At 43.5% G+C, this 27,596-nt stretch overlaps 1 protein-coding gene across 1 annotated transcript; it reads right to left on the bottom strand.

The window, feature by feature from the left end:
* Positions 1–6,699: 6,699 nt before the first annotated feature.
* Positions 6,700–7,449, bottom strand: LOC145999355 (uncharacterized). The gene has a single exon (XM_083136295.1). The coding sequence runs from the start codon at positions 7,447–7,449 to the stop codon at positions 6,700–6,702; it is 750 nt and encodes a 249-aa protein (XP_082992421.1).
* Positions 7,450–27,596: the final 20,147 nt, after the last annotated feature.

A 27,596-nucleotide genomic window follows, 5' to 3' on the forward strand; every position in this document is an offset into this window, starting at 1 on the left:
TCAACCAGAGGAGAAAATGTTCTTCCTGCAACCATGACTTACAGTCATTTCATCTTCTTTGTATCAGAAGACTCTACGTTTATAACTCATCTTGACTTTCCGGGAAGATTGTCACTACATGAGGGGATATTTTACTTGAATATGGGACTGTCCCTTAACCCAGCATAGGTCAACTGATGTCGGAATAACACTGATGGTTGACATGTTAGCATGATGCTAACACCTCTATTTTTTTATTTTTTTTTTTTGATCTTTTTTGGTTCTCAATAAAAAATTTTGTTCATTATGTGAATATTCCACATTGTTATTTTGTCACATCCAGTGTACTGTGGCCCATGAACCTTTCCTCGAGTTTCATTGTCATCTTCATCACTGTTGATACTTCATTGTTGCTATCATGATTACTTGTGCCAGGCTGCTCCACTTCACTATCTTCTGAATCAAGAATATCACCACGTCTCTATAAACAAACTAAGAATAAAAGAATTTTCCGTTTTATCAATTCTCTGTCTATTATTAATTTGTTTTATGCACTTGGAAGCAGTGTAGGAAACCTTTGAACATAAAACGGGCCGGTTTCTGTCTCCGACAGTATGCTTGGTTTAAGCTTGACGAAAGGGGCCTCGCGCTCCCAGGTTTATACAAAAAAAATATATAATAATTAGAAGTGAGAAAAATATATTTATCTGAATTCTGATATCATGAAACTCAAAACGAAAGAATAGTCTTACTTACTGTTACAAAATTGCAACCCACAGCGGTAGATGTCACAATGCATTGAAATCCAAACCTTACGCGGCACGGCGACAACAAAAGAGACGGAAAAAATCCAAAAAAATTTCTTTGTTTTGGAGTTCTGTTAAACACAAGCGTTATTACGATTGTTGTAACTGTAAGATCTTCACTGCTGACATGTTTTGAAGCCTTGAAGCCAGACACAGCAATGCACACAGAATGTTGTGCATGGTAACAAGCGGTTCTTAGCGTTGCTCACTTTATTAACCTTTATGAACACGCGTGAATATTTGTGACACAACCACACGCATGGGGTGTTTTCCACCCCCACTTTATATTGCAGTTTTTTTACAAATGTATGAGTAAAAAAGGTTTTCTGTTTTTTTTGTTAACAATTAGTCTTTTCCATAATAGTTAAACATATTATAGCTATATAAAACAAGTGTATAGTGATTTGAATAAGTGTTGATTAGACAGTTCCATTTTTCTTCTGTATTTTAAAGTATCGTTAAAAAAAACTAAAAATTTTAACTGTACCCAAAAAATAATAGTTTTTTACTTTCATGTGGTTACAAGACAGGGCAATGAAACAACTGAAGGTATTTTAGTCATAGGTTTATTATACTAATTTATTAGTATAATCACCATCAAGTATTGGTCAATTTAGCCAGCTGTTTATGATTTCATAAAAACTTTTTCCCAAACCAACAAAATTTTTAGAGTGCTTTTTTGAATGTTTGATAAAATCTAAACAAGAATATTATCTAAACAGATACATTTATAAAAAATTATAAAATTTAAATCAAATTTACAACATGTTACTTAACTACTGACAAAGGTTTTTGTGAGTGAATGTTCAAATTTATTCTGGATGGCATTCTTCACAGTAGATGAAGGTGTGCTCTTTGCACAGAAGCATGTTACAGGTACAGCACGATGACCGAGTTTTCCGGTCCTTGCTTCGTGGGCAGACTTCACAGCGACCGGAAGCTCTCTTTTCCCTTTGTCTTGGCTCTTCCGGAACTCCGCTGAGATGCTTGGCACCAGCCTTGATGTGAAGTGGTAGCGTTTGAGGGAAACACGACTTGCAATTTGGGCCTTAGCCAATTGCTTGCCCAATTGTTTTAGGAATATTCTTCTCAGAACTTGTTGATCAAGGCCTACATTGTTCTTATAAATAATACATGCATTAATTCCGGCAACATTTAGCAATCCAAAAAAAATAGTCAATAGCCAGCGTTTACTTTTCCTAGATACAGAATATGTACCACACAATTTGTCAACCACGTCAATGCCACATGGTCAGAATCCTTGCTTGTTCGCTACCCAAATTATCCATTTTTGGAGTTTTTTTTAAATATGCAACTTAAAACACCATCTAGACTACAGTTCATAAAAAAACATAACAATTAGCTAAAACAAATAACAAAAACTAAAAAAGTAGCGTTTTGGAAATGTGTAACATAAGCACACGTGTGGGGTGTATAACACCCCTGGCTGAGTTTGAGGATGTTCACTGAGTGACAGCGGCGCACAATCTGGTTGACCTTGAGTCAATGACTAGAAAGGGAAACAACGGAAAGGTACCTGGAAGGTTGCCAACAGAAACAAAACACTTTTAAATGTAGTAAAGAAGAGAGACTGTCTGGGCATGTGTCAGTGCGTGTGCATCAGGGTTAACTCTCCACCGTGTTTAGTGTTCGGTAGTGATATTACAGTAATGTCAGGTAGAGGTCGTGACGTGGGAAGAAAATTGCCGTCCGGTGCATCTAAGAGAAAAAGAAAAGCTGAAATAACAAAACAGAATAAAAATTCATGTGGTTCACTGATGAAATATCTGAAAACAAATACAAGGAAAGTGTTGCAAGTGATGTTAATGAAATACATGAAGATGAGTGTCAACCGGTACATTCAGAGAATGGTGCATGTGTAGATCATAGTGTAAGTGAATTACATTGTGTTACTGCTATAGAAGATAATTCGTGTTCCTGTTCATCAGTAAGCAAAGGCTTAGCGGAACTAAGTTTCAAAGATCCAGGGAAGTGGATATTACCTGTAAGTGATCAACAGCGCTGCGTAATAGTATGCAACGGTCCATTGCGCCCTTTGCTGAGTGACGAACAGTACCCTGATTAAAAGGCTATAATTTTTCGTAATGAAGTTTGATTTAACCGTCCAACTGCTCCAATAATTGCTGGCATTCCGATTGTAACAATTAAAATTATATTTAAATTGTCAATTACATATCTTAGTAACGTTGATGGAGCAACTTTTTGAATAGTTGTTATTAATAGACAATTAATTCATGTTATTCCTTCCATAACCTCGGGCATTCAAATGTGGAATGGAGCTGCTCCTATTTTTATTAATAAAGCTAAGATTAGAAGTTGGGTTTGTATATTGAAATTATCAGAGTAGACATTTTAGCGATTTTCACTATCACAGAATAATGAAAAATGGCGAGAACTTTAACAGACATTGGTTAGTAACAATTGCATTTATTGTTTTTCATGTAGATTATTCTCTGTAACACAGACCTCCCTAGTGCTAAGCGGATATCATGACTGGAAACATATGAGCAGTGTGTTACAGAAACATGAAAACAGTGAAAGTCACATCAACTCCATGTTAAAGTGGCTTGAATTAGAACAGCATTTGTTAGAAGGGAGTTCTATTGACCATGTAACTCAGTCACATATTCAGGAAGATAAAAAACTTGCCATGCTATCGATAGAGAACAATATTGCCTCAACTCTGGACTATTCAGAAATTGTGAGCAAATTCAGCTCCAGGAAGAGCAGAGAACAACTTTTTAAGGGTGAGTAAAATAAAATGATAATATTTTCACTTTCATAAGTTTATTATTATTATTATTGTTGTTGTTAAAATTTTGCTAACGTATGACTGGAGATTTTGTATCAAACAACACTGTGTTTCAAATTTAGAAAACGGAAGCGAGCCTCGCATTTTAATATCGCCCAGGGCCTCGCAATATGTTGCTATGCCACTGTGTCTCCACCGGGTATCGAACCTGGAACAACTTGATTACTACAAGACAACATTACCACTTGTTTCTTGATGTTTGTCACTTGTCTCTTGTCTCCTGATGTTTGCAACTTGCAGCCTGAGCTGGTAACCACCTGGTAAGATGGCCTTTCATTCGGACTTCACCAGAAACAAGTAGAAATTCTTTCTTGCCAGTGCTGGAGGGAAATCCTAGGCACTGAGAGCACCCCATGCAGCCTCCAAATTTGTATTGCAGGTGTGGGCCTGTTCTCGAGTCTGGATCGGAAGTATGAAGCGACTTGCAGTCCAAGCTGGCAACCACCTGGAAAGATGGCCTTTCGAGTTTTGACTGCGATAACATGAAATCCTAGAACTATGATTTTTCAATTATTTTAGACTGAGGGCAGTTAACTTTCGAGTACTCTGTGGTGTGTTTAGGGTGGTGGGGAGGGGGTGAGAGCAAAAAGGCCATTAATTGGACCCTTATGAAAAATTTAGGAGGTGTTGAGTTAATTTCGCCAGGAGATGTTATGGGTGTGTGGATAGGGTTACCAGACGTCCGGATTTTCCCGGACATGTCCTACATTTTAGCCTTATGTCCGGCGTCCGGGAGGAATTTGAAAAATATCATAAATGTCCTACATTTTGAGCGTCACATAATATTAATTAGGAATATACGTAACAGAAAAAAAATAGTCAAGTTGCAAGTCTATGGTCTGCGCTTCCAAACTCAATAGTGAAATTTATTTTGATTCAGTCATTGCCCAAAAAGAAAGAAAAAGTTTGTCCTGCTATTAAACAAACGGGAAAACGGAAGCAATTAATGAACAAAGTTTTGGGACCACTTTCTGATAACGTCACTGTTCAATGCCTGAGCAGAATCTCTTGCCTTAGGGATTATACTGATGGAACAAGGTGTTGCCCATTCTTATTCAATATAATTTGATTGTAAAGCAGGGGTGTAGAGAACGAAGTTATTCAGGGTGTCTGCCAGTCAAGAAAGTCATGGTAGTCAAAAAAAGTGAAGAAATCAACAAGTAGGTCAAGAAGTCAATAAAAAGGCAATAAATTATTCTTGTAGTCAAGAATTTTTGCTATCATAATGACTGATTGGTTGATTTAGTTTATTTTACTTAACTTTTTTCTGTCCCTTTGGATAATCGCGAAAATGATAATGAATGGCGGCAAGGTAAGATGGATGAAGGGACAGTCACAAACACATAGGGACAACCGACACAAGCCCCACATAAGATTATACTGGCTGTGAGTCCAGATGCCAAAGCCTCGCTCGTCTGCCAAACACAGTTCAGGATGCATTAATACGAGAAAGCAGATCTAATTCTCTTCTTAAATTCAGCTTCAGTTTTCATCTTAACTAGCCCTTTGGTAGGGTCTTTCAATAAATAAATATTTATTTTCTTAATTACTAATTTCCAATTTTACCTAAGTAGGGGTCGGATAAATAAACGTTAAGAAAGACGGGAAAAAGGTCTAGAAAAGTCCAGAAAAAGTTAAGAATTCTGGATGTGTTATTTTAGTTATTGAACTAAAGACTACCCAAGATGAAACTTCTCGAATTTTAAATTACGGTAATTGCTGAATATTTGTTTAACATTACAGGCTATAATTCAAATGTTCAGAGAGTACTTTTATTACTATCAGCCCAACAGACTAACGAGAGAAATTATTTTTTTATAAGGTCTGTAAAATGTCTGTTACTGGTCCCTATAATTTCAAAGAGTTTGACTGTCCACTCTAACGTTTATGAGACAGTATGCTGTCTTAAGAGAGGTCTCAAGACGTTTTCCTTTCTTGAGAAACGACTATGAATACGGGCCTAACATAAATATAGTTTGACTAAACCTGAAATTTTGATAAAAATTGTCTCCTCAGAAAAGTACCACTTAAATCATGTAGTAAGACGTGCATTGATTAGTATGATTGCAAGTCTTGAAATTTTGCATTTAAAAATTAATTAAGAATTCTTTTTTAAAAAAACTGAAAAGTGTAATTTTTCAACTACTTTCTAACGTGCTCTATAGAAATATGTACCTAGGTATTATTTATTGAGAATGTTTTGTGTCCTACATTTTGACTTAATGTCCTACATTTTGGGACAGCATGTCCTACATTTCCCTTACATAGATCTGGTAACCCTATGTGTGGATAAATCACTGGATACGTTATCTCTCCCCATGAAATGTTTTCTGTGACAATAAGATAAGTAAAAAAAACGGTTTGCATATTTTTCACCAATCCTATCATTGTCACCATGTCATAACTATGGCTGTGTCTGAAAGGTACAAAGAGAAACTTCAAGTATGGTCTTCACGAGTGACATCACCTAGAGTCGACGAGCGATATGAAAGTGGCTGACCTTGACAAGTCCGTGCAGAGAGAGAGGGAAATACATTTCCGCTGTTGCCACCTACTCACCGTTCGAGGTTCTCGCCATTCTTTCAAAATAAAAAAACAATGGCTTACATTCGAACAATTGTAAATTGTCGCTGCACGGCTATTATTGCAACAATCGATACCAATCCTGCACGAGTATTACCAGAAAGATTTAGACAATCGTATTGTGCTGTAAATTAAATGTGTAGAATCTTGAAAGTAAGTGAAAGAAATTAAATATTTTATTGACCATTATTATATAGAGCAAGAGTTCTCTTGCGAGCCGATTTTTATTAAATTAGATTTGAAATAACTTCCAGTGAGAAAGTTACAAAGAAAACTCCAAATTTTAAGTTCGTATAATATTTACAGCGATATGTTATTTCGTTACTGAGAAAACGACAGAAGAACTTGATTCATTCTTTCGCGGCGCGGCAAAGGCAACTTCGTTTGCCGCAGATATCATGCGCCAGTCTTGTGCCACTCGCAATAACAAAATAACTGTCTGGCATGCATAACATGAACTGAAAATAAAAAATAAAATGCCATTTACTTACATAACGCTCATTCCGTACTTCTGTCAACCTCGTCACTTGATTCAAGTTCTTCGGAATCCGTGTCTTGCAAATTTATAATGACCTTCTCGATGACATCATCTCTGACTATTTCACGCTGGAAGTCATCTTCTTGTATTTTTTCTGCATGAGCCACACAATCTGCCCACTCGGAAACACCTATTCTGTCTATTGCTTGGTGAGTCAGTTTCTGTACGTCGGCAATTTTGAAAGTCTTGTTCTTGTCAGCTATGTACCCCTTCACCTGGGCCCAAATCATTTCAATCGGGTTGTACTGACAATGATAAGGTGGGAGACGAACAACTCTGTGACCATATTCTCTTGCTATTATATCGATTTCGTAACTTTTGTGAGTTGGTGTATGATGTTTCACCAGCTTTAACAATTCTGCTCGGGTTTGCGTGCTTGTGTGGGGAATGTTCTTGTTACAGAGCCATGCCATAATATCCGCCTTCCTTGTATTCGAACAAGGCGTTTTATCCACTTGCAAGGAATGTATGCTCGCGTTGTCCATTACAATCACGGATTCGGGAGCGAGAAACAGCAAGAACTGCTCGCAAAACCACTTTCGAAACACAGCAGACGTCATTTCTGAATGATAGTCAGTACTGTTTGTTTTGGAGCGGAAAACCAATTTACTTTGGGGCACAAAGCCTGTAGCAGCTGAACCAGCATGACACACTATAAGACGAGCACATTTTCCTAATGGCACCTTTAACCCACCAGCACCATCACTCATTCTCCAGCAGCTCGTCTTCGTGTGATTCTGGTTGCCCCAGGTTTCATCTAAATAGTATATATTTGCAGTACCAGCTTTCCTGATTTCGTGCATGGTTCTGAGGAAGATCACTCTTGCAGCTACAACATCACCCCTCTCCATTAAAAATTTCCTCCCGTCGTTGCCTTTCCTATATCTGAACCCCATGTTTTTCAAAATTTTTAACACTGACCACGTACTGCCTGCAAACCCGATACCTTCCTTCAATTTAGCCCTAAGTTTCACTGCAGTAGGAAATTCGCCATTGGCGTACATATCAAATATAATACGTGGTCTGTTAGGAAAGTAATGAGGCTGATTTTCTGTAAACGCTGAATTTTATTATTTTTACAAATCAAGGTTATCCCCTTCAAAATAGTTCCTTTGGGCAGCTACACATCGATGGAGGTGTTGTTTCCACTGTTCGTAGCAGTGCTGGAAGGCTTCTGCTGGAATACCTTTTAGCTCGTCGGTTACGCTCTTCTGGATATTATCCAAAGTATCAAAATGGCGTCCTTTCAAGTGGTTTTTGAGCAAGGGGAGTAAAAAAAGTCACAGGGACTGAGATCCGGTGAATAGGGGGCTGAGGAACCACAGGAATGCTTTTTTTTGCCAAAAATTCATTGATGGAGACTGCCGTGTGACATGCAGCATTGTCGTGGTGCAGCATCCAAGTGCGTGCAATGTCTGGTCACCCTTTCCTGGGTCTTGCAAGGACTTCATTCGGTACACACGTTTAAATTTAACACACTACTTATCATTCTCACCGTCAATCGACGATCTGACCTCACAAGAGACCTCACTCTTTCCACATTGTCATCCGTTTTTAAGGTTGAAGGTCTTCCCGCCCGAGGTTCGTTTTCCACTTGTTCTCGGCCTTCTAAAAAGGACTTCTGCCATCTGAACACTTGTGCCCTAGATAGTGCATGTTCTCCATAAGCCCTTTGTAACTTTTCATAAGTCACAGTGGCGGATTCGCCAAGCTTAACACAAAATTTGATGGCACAACGTTGTTCAAACTTTTGCCAGTCCATTTTCGTAACGCACCTCACAAACACAACTTCACGTCAGACGCTCTCAACAATCGTGTAGCAACTGTAGCAAGTTGAAACTTGTACTGAGTCAACGGCAAACATTCACCTAGCTGCCGTGTGAAGGTGGGGACTGCAGCGTTGCCGGTTCGTGCCCAGTATTGCCAGTGTAATTACTTTCCTAACAGACCACATATTATGCAATACCCCTTTATCAAAATCGTCCAAGTGCGTAACATTCTTTCGCCGATTACGACGTTTGCCAGGCGAGCGAAAAGAAACCGACCCTGTATCGCCGATCGACGACCTGGCTTCCTTCGCAATCGTCTGAACTGTACGCAGACCTATCCCACATCCAGCCGCTGTACGCTCCTGACATTTGGCAACACTGCTCCCTGACGAACACGAGGCACTGTCTGCACTGCGAGATTCACTTTGGAATAACTGATACACTTTGTACACCATATCTCGCGCTTGTTTGTGTAGAATACGACGCTTAGGTGTTTCTGTAGCCATCTTGCATACGTAAACTGCTCGCCATTAAAATTGCAACACCCAGAAGGAAATGAGATAGAAACACGAAACTTGGCAAATATGTAGTTCATAATAAGATAAGAAAATGATTACAGTTAGAGCTCGGTGGTGTGACATGTGACACGTAGAACATGGTTGCATAACCCCAAGGAGCTAGTAGCGTGTACGTACAGCCTCCACGGGCGACAATAACTGCTGCAACACGGCGAGGCATGGACAGAATGAGTCTATTGATGTCTGCTTGCGGTATGGTGTCCACGGTGCCGCCACACGCGTGTACGTCCATCATGATGTTGTATAGAGAAGCGGGATTCATCAGAGAACACTACAGCATTCCACTCCGCCATCCATGCACGATGGTCTTGGCACCATCTCAGATGCAAACGCCTATGCTCTATCATCAGAGGAATCCGCAACAGTGGGCGCCGGGAAAAAAATCCCCGAACCAAACGACGAAGCACAGTTCGTGGGGACACTGGACGTTGTAAAACATCCCGTACTTCATGCGCAATCCTCGTTGACGTGGCCGTTCTGTCTGTAAGGGCCATGCATATCAGACGTCTGTCCTCTCGTTCCGTCGTCCGACGCGGACGTTGTGAACCTCTACGTCGCTCTACAGTGCCTTCCTGGACCTACTGGTTCCATACACGGATCACTGTGGATGCATTCCGTCCTACACGGCCACCGATCTCACAGTAGGATAATCCGCATTCACGGTATGCAACAATTCGGCCGCGATCGAACTGGGAAACCTGCTGGAATCGCTGCCGTATTCGACGACGTGGCATTGCTGACGGATTTTAACATACTACACTCACGACCATGCACTTTCACTGCTCTTCTGCACCTATCTGACCTGCTACAGGTACCACTTATAAGATGGCATGGCAGGCGCACATGACGCATGATGGCCTTGAACACCTAATCATTTCCTTCTGCACCTTTCCTCTACACACTGTGCACATTTCGTCCGATTCCGATTACTCCTTCTAGGTGTTCCATTTTTAATGGCGAGCAGTTTATATTGGCAAATTTTTGTGATCACACTGAAGAAACACGAACAGTCACAACGAAAACCAAACCGATTCTTGCCGCTCGTAAAACAAAAGAACGACATGGCGCGTTTTGCACGGCAGTCTCCACCACCTCCTTTTGCTACTGCGCATCGAGGCTTGTTCAAGGTCAGCCGCTTTCATATGGCTCGTCGACTCTAGTGTGGTTCGAAAGCGCCAAATACACGAGCAATTGAGACCACAGCTTGAAGCATGGATTGTTGCAGGCTTGATCACGTGACTTGTTGTGAACTCGTTGTTCCTTTGTTTGAAATCACAGAAGTAGAAATGTGTGTATTAGAACTCATAAGAAATCAAGTGGCCAACTCATAAGAAATCAGGTTGCCAACTCCAGAATCAAGATCATCATATCACTGAAATGAATAATTTTATTTACAATTTCTGATCGATTTTTCGCCTGTATTTTATTCTATAGACTTCAGGCTTCGCATATAGACTAGCTGGCCTAGAATATACGCTCCTGAAACATACATACATATATACACACATATATCCATTTTTATAAATTCTGAGCCGTATCTGAGTGCCTAGAGGGCTGAGTAAGAATGATGGGTAAGGAAACGCAACTAAAACGCTCCCTACTAGTTTGGCTAGAAGGTTGTGTTACTGGACGGAATATAATTAAGTCGAGGGTAGGCCACATAGATAGGTAGGCTAACTCTGTGTTAGTGAAAGTACCAATGGTTAGGCCATAGGTACACCTTTGTTGAATTAATGTCAATGAATTAATGTCACATATGGAAACGTTATGTAAATATGTATATAAATACAGCGTATAAAAAATCCATGTAATCCTACAAGATCATGTTTTGATTTGACGAATTAACTCCTAGAGCTATAGTACTGCTTTTTTACCAGTTGTTTATTCACTCTCTGTACTTATTGCATTGTAAACGAACCTAGGGACTGAAATATAAATTTTATGTGTAACCCCCTTTTTCGTACTCCGACGTTACTATAATCTGCTCGCGAGACACCCAGGGAGAGGTGTGGAAGGGGGAGAGATTGGCCGGATTAAAGGTGGGAATCGGGGGCCGTTACTACAAGTCCACGACTTCAAGACCGTGCGCTTCAAGTACGGGCTAAATTTGCTCAAGATGAAATATATTGAAACACACCACTTTGTGACGCAACCTCTCCTTCCTGTTTTCAGTAGATGTATAGGTGTTTTGAAAAATCTACTGTGTTCAGATTTTCAAACAGATATACATAAAATTTGTTAATAATGATGAATGAAATGTAATACTTATGGCCACCATTTTAAGCTAAAAACACTACATACATATTAAATATAATACTACAGAAGTTATTTTCACTTGTAATTTCTCTACTGTACTGTTTTCAGTAGATCTATAGGTGTTTTGAAACATCTACTGTGTTTAGAATTTCAAATAGATATAGAAATAAATTGTAAATCAGGAAGAATGAAAAGTTATCTTTACAGCCTACATGTTGAGTTACATGCACTGTATACAACATTACATGTAATACTGCAGAGAATATTTCACTTGTATTTCTTCTACTGTCTATGTACAGTAGGCCTACTGAACACCTGCTGAACTTGTTCATTAGGAAATCATTGACTTTCAGTAGATTTCCGAGAGTAGAGTACAGTTGATAACAGTAGATTCTGTGTATTTTAAACAGTAGAAATTTCCAGCAGAGAATTGATAGCTATGACCAGAGATGGCCATTTGACTTAGGACTCGCGAGGCCCGGCCTCCTAGCTCAAGGTCAGCCTCCAGCCTCACACAGCCTCAGCTCTGACCTCCAACTTGGCCTCTGGTCTCACAGGGCCTCAGCCTCTGAACTCCATCTCGGCCCTCACACGGCCTCAACCTCCGACCTCCATCTCCGGCCTCAAACGGCCTCAGCCTCCAAACTCCATCTGGGCCTCCGGCCTCACATGGCCTCAACCTCCGACCTCCAACTCAGCCTGTGGACTCAGAGGGCCTCAGCCTCTAAACTCCAACTGAGCCTCCAGCCTCACATGGCCTCAGCCTCCAAACTCAATCTCAGCCTCACATGCCCTCAGACTCCGAATTTCATCTCGGGCTTCACACGGCCTCAGCCTCCAAGCTCAAGGTTGGCCTCACACAGCCTCCGAACTCCATCTCCGGAATAAGCCTCCGAATTCCATCTAGGGCTCTGGCCTCACATGGCCTCAATCTGCGACCTCCAACTCAGCCTCTGGCCTCTCAGGGCCTCAGACTCTTAACTCCTACTGGGCCTCCAGCCTCACATACCCTCAGATTCCGAACTCCATCTCGGCGTCCGGCCTCACAAGGCCTCAGCCTCCGACCTCCAACTCGGCCTCTGGTCTCACAGGGCCTCAGTCTCCGAACTCCATCTCAGGCCTCACACGGCCTCAGCCTCCAAGTTCAAGGTCGGCCTCAACCTCCGACCTCCGGCCTGACACGACCTCAGCCTCCAACCTTCAACTCGGCGTCCGGCCTCACAACCCCACAGCCTCCGAACTCCATCTTCAGCCTCAAACGACCTCAGCCTCCGAACTCCATCTAATCCTCCGGCCTCAACCTCCGACCTCCAACTCAGCCTCTTGCCTCTCAGGGCCTCCGGCCTCACATGGCCTCAGCCTCCGAACTCCATCTGGCCCTCCGGCCTCACATGCCCACAGACTCCGAATTTCATCTCGACCTCAGCCTCCTATCTTCAAATTGGCCTCACAAGGCCTCAGCCTCCAACCTCAAGGTCAGCCTCCAGCATCACACGGCCTCAGCCTCCGAACTCCATCTCGGGCTTCACACGGTCTCAGCCTCCAAGCTCATGGTCAGCATCATGCCTCACACGGCCTCAGCCTCCGAACTCCAACTCGGGCTTCACACGGTCTCAGCCTCCAAGCTGAAGGTCGGACTAACACGACCTCAGCCTCCGAACTCCATCTCCGGCCTCAAACGGCCTCAGCCTCCGAATTCCATCTAGGCTTCCGGCCTCACATGGCCTCTACATCCGACCTCTAACTCAGCCTCTGGCCTCACAGGGCTTCAGCCTCCGAACTCCAACTGGGCCTCACATGCCCTCAGACTCCGAATTTCATCTAGAGCCTCACACGGCCTCAGCCTCCGAATTTCATCTAGGCCTCCGGCCTCACACGGCCTCAACCTCCGACTTACAACTCAGCTTCTGGCCTCGCAGGTTCTCCGCCTCTGAACTCCAACTGGGTCACCGGACTCACATGGCCTCAGCCTCCGACCTCCACCTCGGCCTCCGGTCTCACAGGCCCTCAACCTCCGAAATCCATCTAGGCCTCCGTCCTCACACGGCCTCAACCTCCGACCTCCAACTCAGCCTCTGGCCTCACAGGACTTCAGCCTCTGACCTCACAGGTCCTCAACCTCCGGCCTCATCCTCCGACCTCCGGTCTCATCATCCGACCTCCGGCCTCACACCACCTCACCCTGCAACCTTCAACTCGGCCTCCGGCCTCACAAGGCCTCAACCTGCGAACTCAATCTCGGGCCTCACATGGCCTCAGCCTCCAAGCTCAAGGTCGGCCTCAGCCTCCGAACTCCATCTAGGCCTCAACCTCCGACCTCCAACTCGGCCTTGGCCTCACATGGCCCCGGCCTCCAAGCTCAAGATCGACCTCCAGCTTCACATAGCCTCAGTCTTCGAACTCCATCTCGGCCTCACATGCCCTCAGACTCCGAATTTCATCTCGGACCTCACACGGACTCAGCCTCCAATCTCAAGGTCGGCCTTTCACAGCCTCAGCCTCCGAACTCCATCTCCGGCCTCAGCCTCTGAATTCCATCTAGGCCTCCGGCCTCACACGGCCTCAACCTGCGACCTTCAACTCAGCCTCCTGCCTCCGGTCTCTCATAGTCTCAGCCTCCGAACTCCATCTCGGCCTCACATGCCTTCAGACTCCGAATTTCATCTCGGGCGTCACACGGACTCAGCCTCCAATGTCAGGTTCGGCCTCACACAGCCTCAGTCTCCGAACCGCATCTCCGCCCTTAGACTCCGAATTTCATCTCGGCCTCACACGACCTCAGCCTCCGACCTCCAACTCGGCCTTCGGTCTCACAGGGCCGCAGCTTCCGAACTCCATCTAGGACCCCGGCCTCAACATCCGTCCTCCAACTTAGCCTCTGACCTCACAGGGCCTCAGCCTCTGGCCTCACAGAACCTCAGCCTCTTCCCTCACAAAGCCTCAGCATCTCAACTCCAACCGAGTCTCCAGCCTCATATTCCCTCTGACTCCGAATTCCATCTCGGCCTCCGGCCTCACACGCCCACAACCTCCTACCTTCAACTCGGCCTCACAAGGCCTCAGCCTCTAAGCTCAATGTCGGCCTCCAGCCTCACACGGCCTCAACCTCCGACCTCCAACTCGGCCTCCGGTCTCACCGGGCCTCAGCCTCCGAACTCCATCTAGGCCTCTGGCCTCACACGGCCTCAACATCCAACCTCCAGCTCAGCCTCTGGTCTCACAGGGCCTCAGCCTCTGGCCTCACAAAGCCTCAGCCTCTGGCCTCACAAAGCCTCAGCCTCTTGCCTCACAGAGCCTCAGCATCTCAACTCCAACTGGGTATCCGGTCTCACATGCCCTCAGACTCCGAACTCCATCTCCGGCCTCAGCCTCCGAATTCCATATAGGCCTCTGACGTCTCATGGCCTTAACCTCCAACCACCAATTCAGCCTCTGGCCTCTCAGGGCCTCAGCCTCTCAATTCTAACTCGGCCTCAGCCTCACATGGCCTCAGCCTCCGAACTCCTTCTCGGCCTCCGGCCTCACATACCCTCAGACTCCGAATTTCATCTCGACCTCCGGCCTCACACTACCTCAGCCTCGTACCTTCAACTCGGCCTCGGCCTCACAAGGCCTCAGCCTTCAAGCTCAAGGTCGGCCTCACACAGCCTCACACGGCCTCAGCCTCCGAATTCAATCTAGGGCTCCGGCCTCAACCTCCGACATCACACTCAACGTCTGGCCTCACAGGGCCTCAGCCTCTGAAATCCAACTGGGCCTCACATGGCCTCAGCATCCGAACTCCATCTCTGCCTTACATGCCCTCAGACTCCGAATTTCATCTCTGGCCTCACACGGACTCAGCCTCCAATCTCAAGATCGGCCTCACTAAACCTCAGCCTCCGAACTCCATCTCCGGCCTCGGCCTCAGCCTCCGAATTCCATCTAGGCCTCCGGCCTCACACGGCCTCAACCTCCGACCGCCAACTCAACCTCCGGCCTCAAATGGCCTCAGCCTCCTAACTCCATCTCGGCCTCACATGCCCTCAGACTCCGAATTTTATCTCGGCCTCACACGACTTCAGCCTCCAACCTTCAACTCGGCTTCGGCCTCACAAGACCTGAGCCTCCGACCTCCAACTCGGCCTCCGGTTTCACAGGGCCTCAGCCTCCGAACTACATCTTGGCCTCCGGCCTTACACGGCCTCAACATCCGACACCCAACTCAGCCTTTGGTCTCACAGGGCCTCAGCCTCTGGCCTCACAGAGCCTCAGCCTCTTGCCTCACAGAGCCTCAGCGTCTGAAATCCAACTGGGCATCCGGCCTCACAGGGCCTCAGTCTCCGAACTCCATCTCAGGCCTCACACGGCCTCAGCCTCCAAGTTCAAGGTCGGCCTCAACCTCCGACCTCCGGCCAGACACGACCTCAGCCTCCAACCTTCAACTCGGCGTCCGGCCTCACAACGCCTCAGCCTCCGAACTCCATCTTCGGCATCAAACGGCCTCAGCCTCCGAACTCCATCTAGGCCTCCGGCCTCAACCTCCGACCTCCAACTCAGCCTCTTGCCTCTCAGGGCCTCCGACCTCACATGGCCTCAGCCTCCGAACTCCATCTGGGCCTCCGGCCTCACATGCCCTCAGACTCCGAATTTCATCTCAACCTCCGGCCTCACACAACCTCAGCCTCCTACCTTCAACTCGGCCTCACAAGTCCTCAGCCTCCAAGCTCAAGGTCAGCCTCCAGCCTCACACGGCCTCAGCCTCCGAACTCCATCTCGGGCTTCACACGGTCTCAGCCTCCAAGCTCATGGTCAGCCTCCAGCCTCACACGGCCTCAGCCTCCGAACTCCATCTCGGGCTTCACACGGTCTCAGCCTCCAAGCTGAAAGTCTGACTCACACGGCCTCAGCCTCCGAATTCTATCTCCGGCCTCAAACGGCCTCAGCCTCCGAATTTCATCTCTGGCCTCACACGGCCTCAGCCTCCGAATTCCATCTAGGCCTCCGGCCTCACACGGCCTCAACCTCCGACCTACAACTCAGCTTCTGGCCTCACAGGTTCTCAGCCTCTGAACTCCAAATGGGCCTCCGGACTCACATGGCCTCAGCTTCCGACCTCCAACTCGGCCTCCGGTCTCACAGGGCCTCAGCCTCCGAAATCCGTCTTGGCCTCCGTCCGCACACGGCCTCAACCTCCGACCTCCAACTCAGCCTCTGGCCTCACAGGACCTCAGCCTCTGACCTCACAGTGCGTCAGCCTCTGACCTCACAGGGCCTCAACCTCCGGCCTCATCCTCTGACCTCCGGCCTCACACCACCTCAGCCTGCAACCTTCAACTCGGCCTCCGGCCTCACAAGGCCTCAACCTGCGAACTCAATCTCGGGCCTCACACGGCCTCAGCCTCGAAGCTCAAGGTCGGCCTCAGCCTCCGAACTCCAACTAGGTCTCAACCTCCGAACTCCAACTCGGCCTCGGCCTCACATGGCCTCGGCCTCCAAGCTGAACATCGGCCTCCAGCCTCACATAACCTCAGCCTCCGAACTCCAACTCGGCCTTACACGTCCTCAGCCTCGCAAGGCTTTTGGAGGCCAAGGCCGAGGCTGAGGCTGAGGCTGAGGCCGGGCCTCCGGAAGCTGGACATCTCTGGCTATGACTGGGGGGTCTGTGTCTTTTCATAGCCTAAGGTGCAACGGACGTTGGTTCGACTCCCGATTTGTCGAAGGGAGCTCCGACTGCAGCCTGTGTGTGGTCGTTCCGAAACCTTCAACGTGCAGGACCACATGTGCAGTTGTGCCATTAACCCCCGTTAATTTCTGGTGCTGATTAATCGGTGTCGGAAACTCCACCGCTTTTATCGGTGCATGTTCGGTGCGAAGTGTTTGTATCATCGTGAAGGAAAGATACGGTACACAGAGAAAGCAAAGACCTAATATTTATCGTTTGTTGAATATTTGGACCAGGAAGCAATCGAAAGAAGTTATAAACATGGGCCAATGATGTTCCAAGCAGGTAAATTAGACGTTATTAATGCATGACGTCTAATTGTGAATTTTTCTGACTCGTCAGTTACTTCTCTTTTTCCTCTTTTATTGAAGTTTAAGCGGCTGAAATATGGCATTTAGTTTCAATTGAACTCAACTGATTAATTGTAATGAAAAGTACAAGAACTTTCAAGTTACAAGTTTAATTAATACTGAAGATTCAAGCTAAAGCAAATTTTGTAAATTTAAATTTGTAAATAAATGAAGTGCATGGTACAAGATTTGTCCACCTACAACAGTGGCGGCCATTTGTTTCCAAAACGGGGGGGGGGAGGGCAGTTTACTTTCCCTTCGTAGCATAGTGTAGCGGCAAAACAGGAGAAAAGTGTGGGGTAACGGCCCCCCCATGCCTCCCTAATCGTCGCCACTCGCCTCTAACCAGTAATTTTATTTGTGACACGCACCAATAAATGTGTTTACAAAGGCCTAATTTGAAGCTAAGTTTGTCTCCAAATCTAATAAAATCGTTCGTACAACGTCCCAGATCGAAATCTCTGTATTAACTCTCAATAAGTGAAAGAGGGAATTTTAAGGTTGAGAAGGGAAATTCTTTGTATGCGATAGAAAAATTTCCCTCTTTGCAAGGAACATTACTACACTGGACCCGTCGGGAACAAGCGAAGGGGAACATTATGGTCTGCGGTGATTGCAAGAGTAAGCAAATGAAAGGACTGTTTAGTTCGCAATTTGGCTGCGGTTGTTCCCTTCGTGGTACGACTATACTCTTGGAGCATGAGGCGGTTCCGTAGTAAATTCATCTCCACCTTGTTTTATGTGAACCAAGACTTTCCAAGAGAGAATTGTCCATTAACGTATATTTCAAAATAAATTAAATGAAACTTTAAAAACATTTAATAGGGCGAATTTACGTCAAATCAAATCGTGAACTCTCGTAGATCTAATTTTCATGAGATCCCCTACAAGGTTTTTGGATGAAAATCGAATTTATCTAATCTTTTGAATTTTGAAAAAAGTCTCTTATTTACCAAACACTGTATTTTGAAATGCGTATATCTCGCGAACGATGAAACTGGTCTTATTTAGACGATAGAAAGAATTCATTATTGGATATGATCTGAACAAGTTGATATTTCGAAGTGTTCAGTTATCAGGATTGATTATGTTTTGTTTTTTTATTTATTTATTTATTTACTTCTTCTTTTGGTTGGCGAAGTTAAGGCACAAGCCTTTTCTTACACTTAACCATCTCTACTTCACATTTGGAACTTCCATATGTCTTCTACATCTTATGATTTATTGATGGTTTTTCCATATGACGAAGAAAATATATTTGTACATTACATGTAGCGCCCCTGACGGTTGGGAGTCGATTTTTAGTGAAAACGCGTGCAATAAACTAAATTTGGTAAACTCTGTAGCGCAATAGCCTCTAAGGGCCAGAGTCCGCCAAGCTGTTCTTCATTGCATGGAGTCCCATCGCTGCTGTTTTCTGGTTTACGAGACCAAGGCCTGCTACTTCTTGTCAAGTTGCTCCCCAGTTGTCCTCACGACGCTGGGTCAACGCTGAAATTTTGGGAGCTCCCACCGGAATCGAACCCGGGACCGCTCGCACAAAAGGCGAGTCTACTAATCATTTGGCCACGCAGAAAAGGTAAAAAATTCGAGACGTCAAGGGTCAACAGCTGTCTGAATTGACGTGGAATCGCGAAATCATATGGCCGCGTTCCGAACGTCGCACGAGTTTAATGCGTGAAACATTTTCGTGCGGTGAGTGGAGTTCGTTCTCGCACGAAACGCACGGACTCTTCTTCAGGAAAGCGTAGTGGTTATCACTGCTCCCTAGGGGTCTCGGAATCGATTGTGACATGAGTGCTCTTTGTGAACGTCCCTTCATCAATATCATCACACATCGTCATCTTCGCGAAAGTGGCAGAAAAACGAATTAAAATTAACCAAATCAATCCATGCGCGTCGCCAGAATTATTTTTTTACAGAAGGGGTGAGGCGATTGATAAAACTTAAATAGTAGAATTAATAATAATAATAATAATAATAGTCATGATTATTAAAGCTTTAAAAGTTAGAGGTAAATTTTATTCTAAGTTTTTTACATGCCCTCTGACAAAAAACTAATTTTGTGGATTTTCGAAAGTGTTAAACTATTTATTCCTTGGAATAAGTGGTAGAATATGAAAATATAAGTTGGTTTCTGCATTTTGCAATTAATTTTTATTTTTGCTCTAACACAGTTTTTACTTTGGTTAATCTGTCTAATGATACTGAACTTCAATTGTTATTAAGAGTAAAAATAACAAGGTATTTTTGTAAGTAAAACGACGCCTATAAATCAATCTTCAGAAAAATCGAAGCAAGGATTCTCAATGACGTCATCTAATTGGGGTCATTGCTACTCTCAAAACACTTTTCCGTTTTAAAAGCGAAAAGTAAAAATCTATTTAATGAAAGACAAATGGTAATTAGCTATTTAACTTTCAGAGAGAATCGCTTAATTGCAACTGCCACTGTTCCGGCCGCGGTGGCTCAGTCGGTAACGCGTCTGACTACCATGCTAAAGGTCCCCGGCCGGTTCAAATCCGGGAACTTTTCTAACGGTGGAAGCGGCCCCGGCGCCCACCCAGCGTCGAATATCATGGGTACCTGGGGGAAACCCTGGGGGGTAAAGGCGGTCAGGGGCGTGATGCTGATCACATCACCCCCACTCACGACCGAATCAAGAAAGTGTGTGGCGTTACCCCCACACCCCCTATACGCCTTCATGGCGTGGTGCTAAGCACAGGGGAGCACTTTGCCTTTTTTTACTGTTCCCATCACCCTATTATGACCTTGGGCTTGTAACAATAAATTATCCCCGCCCCCTTCCATTTGTACAGGAAGCACATTGCAAGACAATGACTTTATCCAACCACCATCGATTTGTTTATTACACCTTAGAAATTTCAACGCTTGCATGCGCGCTCTATTCTTTCACATTAGATATTAAGTGGTCACTATACAATTTTGATACAAATCCATTACCAGTCCATTAATGGAGCATTTATCCTCCAAATGGAGGTTTACTGAGTGGGAAAAAATCCATTAATATGTTTGGCAAAAACATCATCGTTGCCCGATGCGATCTCAGAATGCTTTTATGTAATGTAAGGAAATTGTAGTACGGCATTTGTGTGTCATGTTACAAAGGGTTTTCATATATTGTCCATTTTGTATTTGGTCAACCAGATAAACTATCATAGTGCACGTTTGAACAGTGAAAGGCATTAACATCAGCTTCATTGTGTAGGTCAACAGGATTGTGTGGTCAAATCAGCTTTGTCTACAGTCAAGGTAAATTTTGGATTTTCTTCATTATTAATTAGTATGCTATGTAAGTGACGCTGTTTTTAATATAATACAAAATCATGTCTTCCATAATCTTAGTTGTCTGTGCAGAACCGGCGACTTTCTTGGCGGAGTGATTAGCAAAGAGCGATACGACGCCTGGGGTCCCGGGTTCGAATCCCGGATTGGGAATAGGTGTTCCTTGTGACCGTCGCTTCATCAGTTTCATCATATCATCGCTCATTCTCATCTTCACGATCTGTCAATAGTGACAAAGAAGCGAAGTAAAATGAAGCAAATCAAGTAATATACACAGCAGTTTCGGGAACACATTTAATGCCCAATTTCAGTAACTGTAACAATTTTCTTTCTGGAGTAGCTAAGTAGCTAGTAACTAATACGTTAAAAAAAAGCACCCACGATTTTTTTTTTTTTGTGTGTGTGTGTGTGTGTGTGTGTGTGTGTGTGTGTGTGTGTGTGAAAACCGTTAAGATCGCGTCACTGTAAAGCCCGCTTTAGACGAAAGAATTTTCCTTAAAATTTTTCTTAACATTTATGCCATGACCAAGAAGCTACCGTGTAAAGAGAAAAATCTTATGGCATTTCAGATGCCATGGCATATTTCATAGCATTTCTCAAGGATAGAACCCGTCCTATTACCGTAGCATTTTTCGTAGCATAACCAATCAGAAGAGACCTCTAGGTCACGAGTGTAATGGCGGCCGCGTGAAATGTAAACAACGTATCACTTCACATTTTCAAAAGCCGATAACTATTTAACGGAGAGGAAAAACGTTTCGTATAAAACGTTATTAGGCAGGGCTAATGGCGCATACCCTCCCCCCAAATCATGCCATGCGTCCCCCCAAATCATATCGTAATCTCCATAAAGTATTTAATTACGACAGCGTGTCTACCGAAAGTAACTTTTTTCTTAGTTTACTGAACACTATACTTGATCTGCCCATCACTCAAGACCGCCCCTAAAATCGTTCATCATAATCCCCCCCCCCCAAAATAGTTCGGATGAATACGTAATAATTGATGTCTATTTGATTGAAATACGAAGTTAAACTGTCCATATTTTTTAATTGTTCGATTTTCAAAAAGACTTAAAGCTAGCACATTGATTGGTTAAATGTACGAGGGTCACTATTTATATTTTGAGCCTAACAATGAAAAAACAGGAATTTGGCATTGAAAACTGCTTTATTGTTTTTCGAAGTATTCTCCTTTATGATCAATACACTTTTGCATTCGTTCGAACCATTTGTCCAGAAGCGTGCGGTAAGGAAAGGCGGGGCAAGCGCCGCTTGCGTTCTTTTTTAAAACACTTTTGATATTTAAAGTTCGTGTTTTTCAATGCCTCTATACACATTAGAATGGAATTTATTTACTATAAGATATTTACATTGCAGAATTTTCATTTCCTCTATTTTCTGTTCTTTTGGCTTGAAACATAAACCGGCTACACCCTTGACGACGCTGGGGATGCGACACGACTGACCGCGTTAGAAGAAGAGGGCTGCTCGCCTTTCTCCCCGCTTTTCGAGTGGCTTATGCAGTTCTTGCATGGACACTGTCCATCCCCGTTTACGAAGAAAAAGGCCGAGGGCAAGCAACACCAAGACCGCATCTGTCTTTGGCAAGGGTGTTGGAAAGAATTCGTCCACACGGCCACAAGTGTTGCTAACTTCCAGAATTTTCTGTGCATCCGTAGTACCACCTAACGCGGTACGATTTTCATGTTTGATACTCTATAGTAATCAACAAATTACATTATGAAGTTAGCCAGTGATCACAAGTCGTATGCTATTTATAAGAAATGAAATCACAGCCGGTACTTGAACATATTCGTCACGTGGTCGGTTACTCGGAAATATGGAGGGTATGTAACACTGCAGGTTAGGGTGAAAAGGAAGGCTAATTTAGAAGCGTGGGTGCTGCTGTTGCGTGTTGTTTTTTTCTGTTCTTTGTGTCGTGTTTTTGTGCCTGGTGTAAAAGTACATTGAAAATTTCCGCCAGGGTTGACATACTAGAAGAGCCATCAATTTGCAGTGCTGCAGGTAAGGCCTTGATTAGGGACCTTCTTTCAAAACCATTCAGTTCGAGAACATAAGGTGAAAGGTTGGAGCTTGTGATTGTGAGTCGAGCGACCGTGTCCTGAACTGTGCACAACCAAACCAACTAAGAAAGACGGGAAAGTTTTCATTAGGCAGTTTAAAACATCTCAGTACAACAATATTATGTGGTAGCAACGATCTTAATAAATTATTTTGTTGGCCATGTGTTTTGTTCAATACAAATTTAGGAACAAGCTACAGTGACTTGAGCAATTTTTATAATGCAGTGCAAAGACATGAACGTTCCCAGAATCACATCTGCGCTTGCATCCAACTGAAGACAAGTCATGATTCATAATTCTAGCCAAGTAAGAAACCGAAACCCGTCCGTTTGTTTAAGATCGAAACTTTATGCTAATAGGATGTTTATTATTTTGAGGGTTAAAAAAGAACGTAATTTAATTTACAGTTGCCCTCAAATATCAAGTAAATCATTATTTTCTTCATGGTTGAAATTTACAAGTTTATATCGAGAGGCTTTTTTCTTCTTTATAAACCTGCAGCGAAGATTTGATTTTACGGTATGTATGCACTTCACACACTCAAGCCCGATACTTCACCATTATGCACATTATTGTAAGTAGGGATGTGTGTAAGCGTATATTATATTTGAAATTGTTATAATTAACCGAAACGAAAAATTAACCCATCGCTTGCCTATCACGAAAGGTCACGGCACGCCCCTGGTCAAAGCAGTGTTTCCAATCTTCTTGAGACACCTCCATAATATGGTTTTTGAACGCATCAACGGCGTCTTCCGCCGACGAAAATCGTTGTCCACGCAATTTATTCTTGACATTCGGGAACAAGAAGAAGTCATTGTGTGCCAAATCAGGACTGTACGGCGGATGACCCATCAATTCGATTCTTTGACTGTTCATAAAGTCGGTTGTTAGACGAGATGTGTGACAGCTGGTACTGTCTTGATGAAGAATGATCGGACGGCGTTTGTTTGTTTTCCGTATTTGACCAAAGACCTCTGGCAAACAAATTGTTGTGTACCATTCAGAGTTGACCGTTCTACGTTCCTCTAAAGGCACAGTTGCCACATGACCAGTTTTCCCGAAAAAACAGGCGACCATTTGTTTCGATGTGCTTCGGGCGCGAACAACTTTTGTTGGATTGGGTTCATCTTGAAACACCCATACAGTCGACTGCTGTTTACGTTCCAGCTCATATGCATATATCCATGATTCGTCACCTGTTACAATCTTATATACGTCTTTTGAAGCACCACGATTGTATTTATTGAGCATTTGTTTGCACCAATTGACGCGAGCGTCTTTTTGAGTTTTTGTCAAATTGTGTGGGATCCAACGAGAACATACCTTTCTCACAGCTAAATGATCATGTAATATTTTATATATGCTGGTGGAACTAATGCCTATGGTTGCCTCAATCTCACAGTATGTCACATGACGATCTTGCAGTATTAGGTTTTGCACAGCATCAATGTTTTCTTGAAGAACAACTGATTTTGGACGACCTTCGCGAATCTCGTCGGTGAGCGAATGGCGGCCACGAGTAAATTCGTTATACCAGCGTTTCACAGTGGCAAAGGATGGGGCTTCATCGCCAAATGTGGAAGTAAGTTGATCGATGCACTCTTGTCTTGATAATCCACGTCGAAAATCGTAAAAAAATCATCGCACGAAAATGTTCACGAGTTAATTCCATTTTATTGTTGTCGCGCAATCTCCAAGGCAACATAAACAACACAAATGAAGCTATTGACAAAACATTTGAAGTACGTTAAGGTCAATAATGCCAGACGATTCCGTGCAAACGTCAAATCGCGCCTAACTTCAATCAGTGTTGCCAAGGCTCAAAATATATATAGTAACCCTCGTAGTAAATTTAATTATGTAAATATGCATATAAATAGTATTTATTTTATAATTTGAGTATTTTTACACAACTTAAAATAAAGATAGAAAATTCAAACCAAATAACATGCTCCAGATGTATGACCGATTCAATTATTGTTTCACGAGACATTACAGAACCCTAGCTAGAAATTCTTACACTCAGGGCGATAATATAATACGACGCACCTGCTTTAAACTAAGCTGTATATCAACACTAAGCACTATATATTTAAGAAGTGATGTTATTAATGAATTATCGAGAATATCGCTTGTCTTGTAATGCAACTATAGTATAAAATTCCAAATTGACATCAGTAAAGCGCCAAATACACATTCTCGCAACAAATTATTGCGAACGAAGCGAGCAAAGAAAAATTTACATCCATTTCTTTTCAGGTTTTCAAGAATATTAATTTAATCTTAAGATCCTGAGATATTTAATCTTTTACACACTACTCCTCCCTGTAACTCCTTTTGTATCGAACGGTATCGGAGGCAACAACTATTCACGCCATAACTTTCTTAGTACAACTGTTTGTATAATTCCGAGGCACGACTGTGCACGCGATAGATTTTAGATAACGACTGGGGGGTCCCGAGCTATTTATATGAAATTCGAACTTTCGGCCGTTGGGAGACCGCGTCTCTTGCTAACGGAGTTTTCAGCGTAAAGCTGTGTTTGCTTTCCTGCGATTCCGGAAGAATTCGTATCAGCGGATTTTTACATGCGCTGAAGATCGCAGGTGGCATTTTTATGAGGTGATTAGACTATCGGACTATGGAGCCCGGGGTTCTGGGTTCGAGTCATGCCTTCGGCATGGAAGAATATTTTAGTTCTTTCAATTGTAAACACTGTGCACTCAGTAAGGATAGTACAGTCCGGCCAAGGAAGACGAAACTACCTGGAAAGGACGATTCCAAACGCGAGAGGGGAAGCAGGGAGAAGCACTCGCCAAACTACCCTGTGGTATTTCGCTTGCGTGGGTTCGTTTGTTGTGTTTATTACCGCTTTCTGTGTTGTGTTTGTGACGGCTCTTACAATTCGCAACAAACCGTTTCAAAGTGGAATGAGGAAAATTGGGATGCTTTGGCCCTTGTTGCACATTCTACAAAACACCCTCGTTATGCTAGAAAATGTCACAAGCCATTCAGTTACATTTATATTTATAATACTATATACAACAATATTATTATTATTGAATACTATCCTGATTAATGTTGTGTACATTTGTGCTAATTATAATATTTACTAAGAAGATCAATTTAATTGAATGACCTAAAATAAAGCTACTCGTTTACAAACAAGTTTATCTACTAACGTGACGATATGAATACTTTCCTAATATGTTCTGTTTGCTGATATAGTATATGACTGACTTACCTAACGCTTACATAATTCGTAAACATCTCTGTATGTATTTTGATGTTACTACGTTGAAACTTCATTGCTGTTTCTACAGCAGACGATTTTCAAGGAACCCGCTTCCTGTCCAAAGCTCCGTCACCCCTATTTAGCCACTGAACGCGTCCGGTTGGCGCATGCACACTTCCGTCCATGGTCTCGGCTAAGGCAGCCAGACAGTATACGGCCCGCTTTAGACGAAAGAATTTTCCTTAGCATTTTTCTTAACATTTATGCCATGACCAAAAAGCTACAGTGTAAAGTGAGAATAACACGTGAGCATGCTCTTCAACACTATCGCGAAAATAGAGTGCCGCCCTCCGTGGCGGAATCGTTAGCAAACGTGATGCCCCTTTGCTCGACAGTCCTGGAAGGGCCTAGGCCGAGGGTCTTCCTCTTCGCACAACAGTTTTGCTACCTTATGTTCTGACGTCAGGCGAGAAGTGACTACGAGGTTAGGTTAGGCCTGTTAGGTTAGGTTCTATTAGGATAAATACAATGAAAAATTATTATTTACGCTAAGAGAACTAAGCATAGCTAGCCTAACCTAACAACGTAGGCATTTAGCCTAAAATTAAAATGCATTCTTCCGTGGCGTCAGAACATAAGGTTGCTCAAGTGTTGTGCAATAAGCGAGACCCATTGGCTCATCTCCCGACTGCCAGTCTCCCTCCCACAATCCTACCTAGAGGTGTGGAGATCTTCAACCGGTAATGGAGTGACGTGTGGTCAGCACGTCGAACTCTCAGCTGTTATAGGAGATTTTCGAGACCGGGTGTCGCTTCTCACTCGTAGCTGGGTCATTCCATGTCAAATCATCCAGAATTTTGTGAAAATGTCACCCACCATCTCCGATTTTGATTAAATTCGGTATACTTATAGAACTTTTGATGCTAATTACAAAAATGACAACTTTTTTGAGATTGGTCAAGGGGTTCATAAATTATGGGTTTTTAAAAATCTCCGTGTACACCACATGCGGCTCCACTTTGAATGACACGCATTAGGTTATAAATTATAGTATCTTCTATCAGGTTTGCCGTAGAAACTTCAAGTTTGATTTCTTTTGCTCAGGATAGTGTAAGCTTTCATTTAAATAAGGTTTCAGATCAGTGTATCAATAATCATGTATTTTATGTATAGTTTCATGTATTTTTTTAGAAAAATAAATGACTAAGTTCAAGAGCGAATTTCGTGCAATGCCCCCCTTCAATTTCCCCCAAATTTTATATACAGGTAGCTCAGAGTGAGTACTGATGCTTGATGGAAAAATTGGGATGGGCGGTTCAGAGACAAGGTGATAAAAAAATCATTTGCATTAAAAGTTAATCTTATTAAAAATGCTTATATATTTAGCACAAAGTCTGAAGTACAATATGTTTTGAGGTATAATATTAAAAATTTCTGTTCACTATGTGTGAAGGTAAGCATAGGCGTACACGGAGATTTTTAAAAACGCGTAATTTCTGAACCCCTTGGTCAAACTCAAAAAAGTTGTCATTTTTGTAATTAGCATCAAAAGGTCTATAACAGTACCGAA

Source organism: Lepisma saccharinum, chromosome 15, assembly GCF_977018435.1.
Source record: "Lepisma saccharinum chromosome 15, izLepSacc3.1, whole genome shotgun sequence".
NCBI classification, from domain to species: Eukaryota; Metazoa; Arthropoda; class Insecta; order Zygentoma; family Lepismatidae; genus Lepisma; species Lepisma saccharinum.

Bases quoted from the DNA above. Each gene is read 5' to 3' on its own strand.
- LOC145999355 (XM_083136295.1), bottom strand. From the start codon at position 7,449: ATGAGTGATGGTGCTGGTGGGTTAAAGGTGCCATTAGGAAAATGTGCT.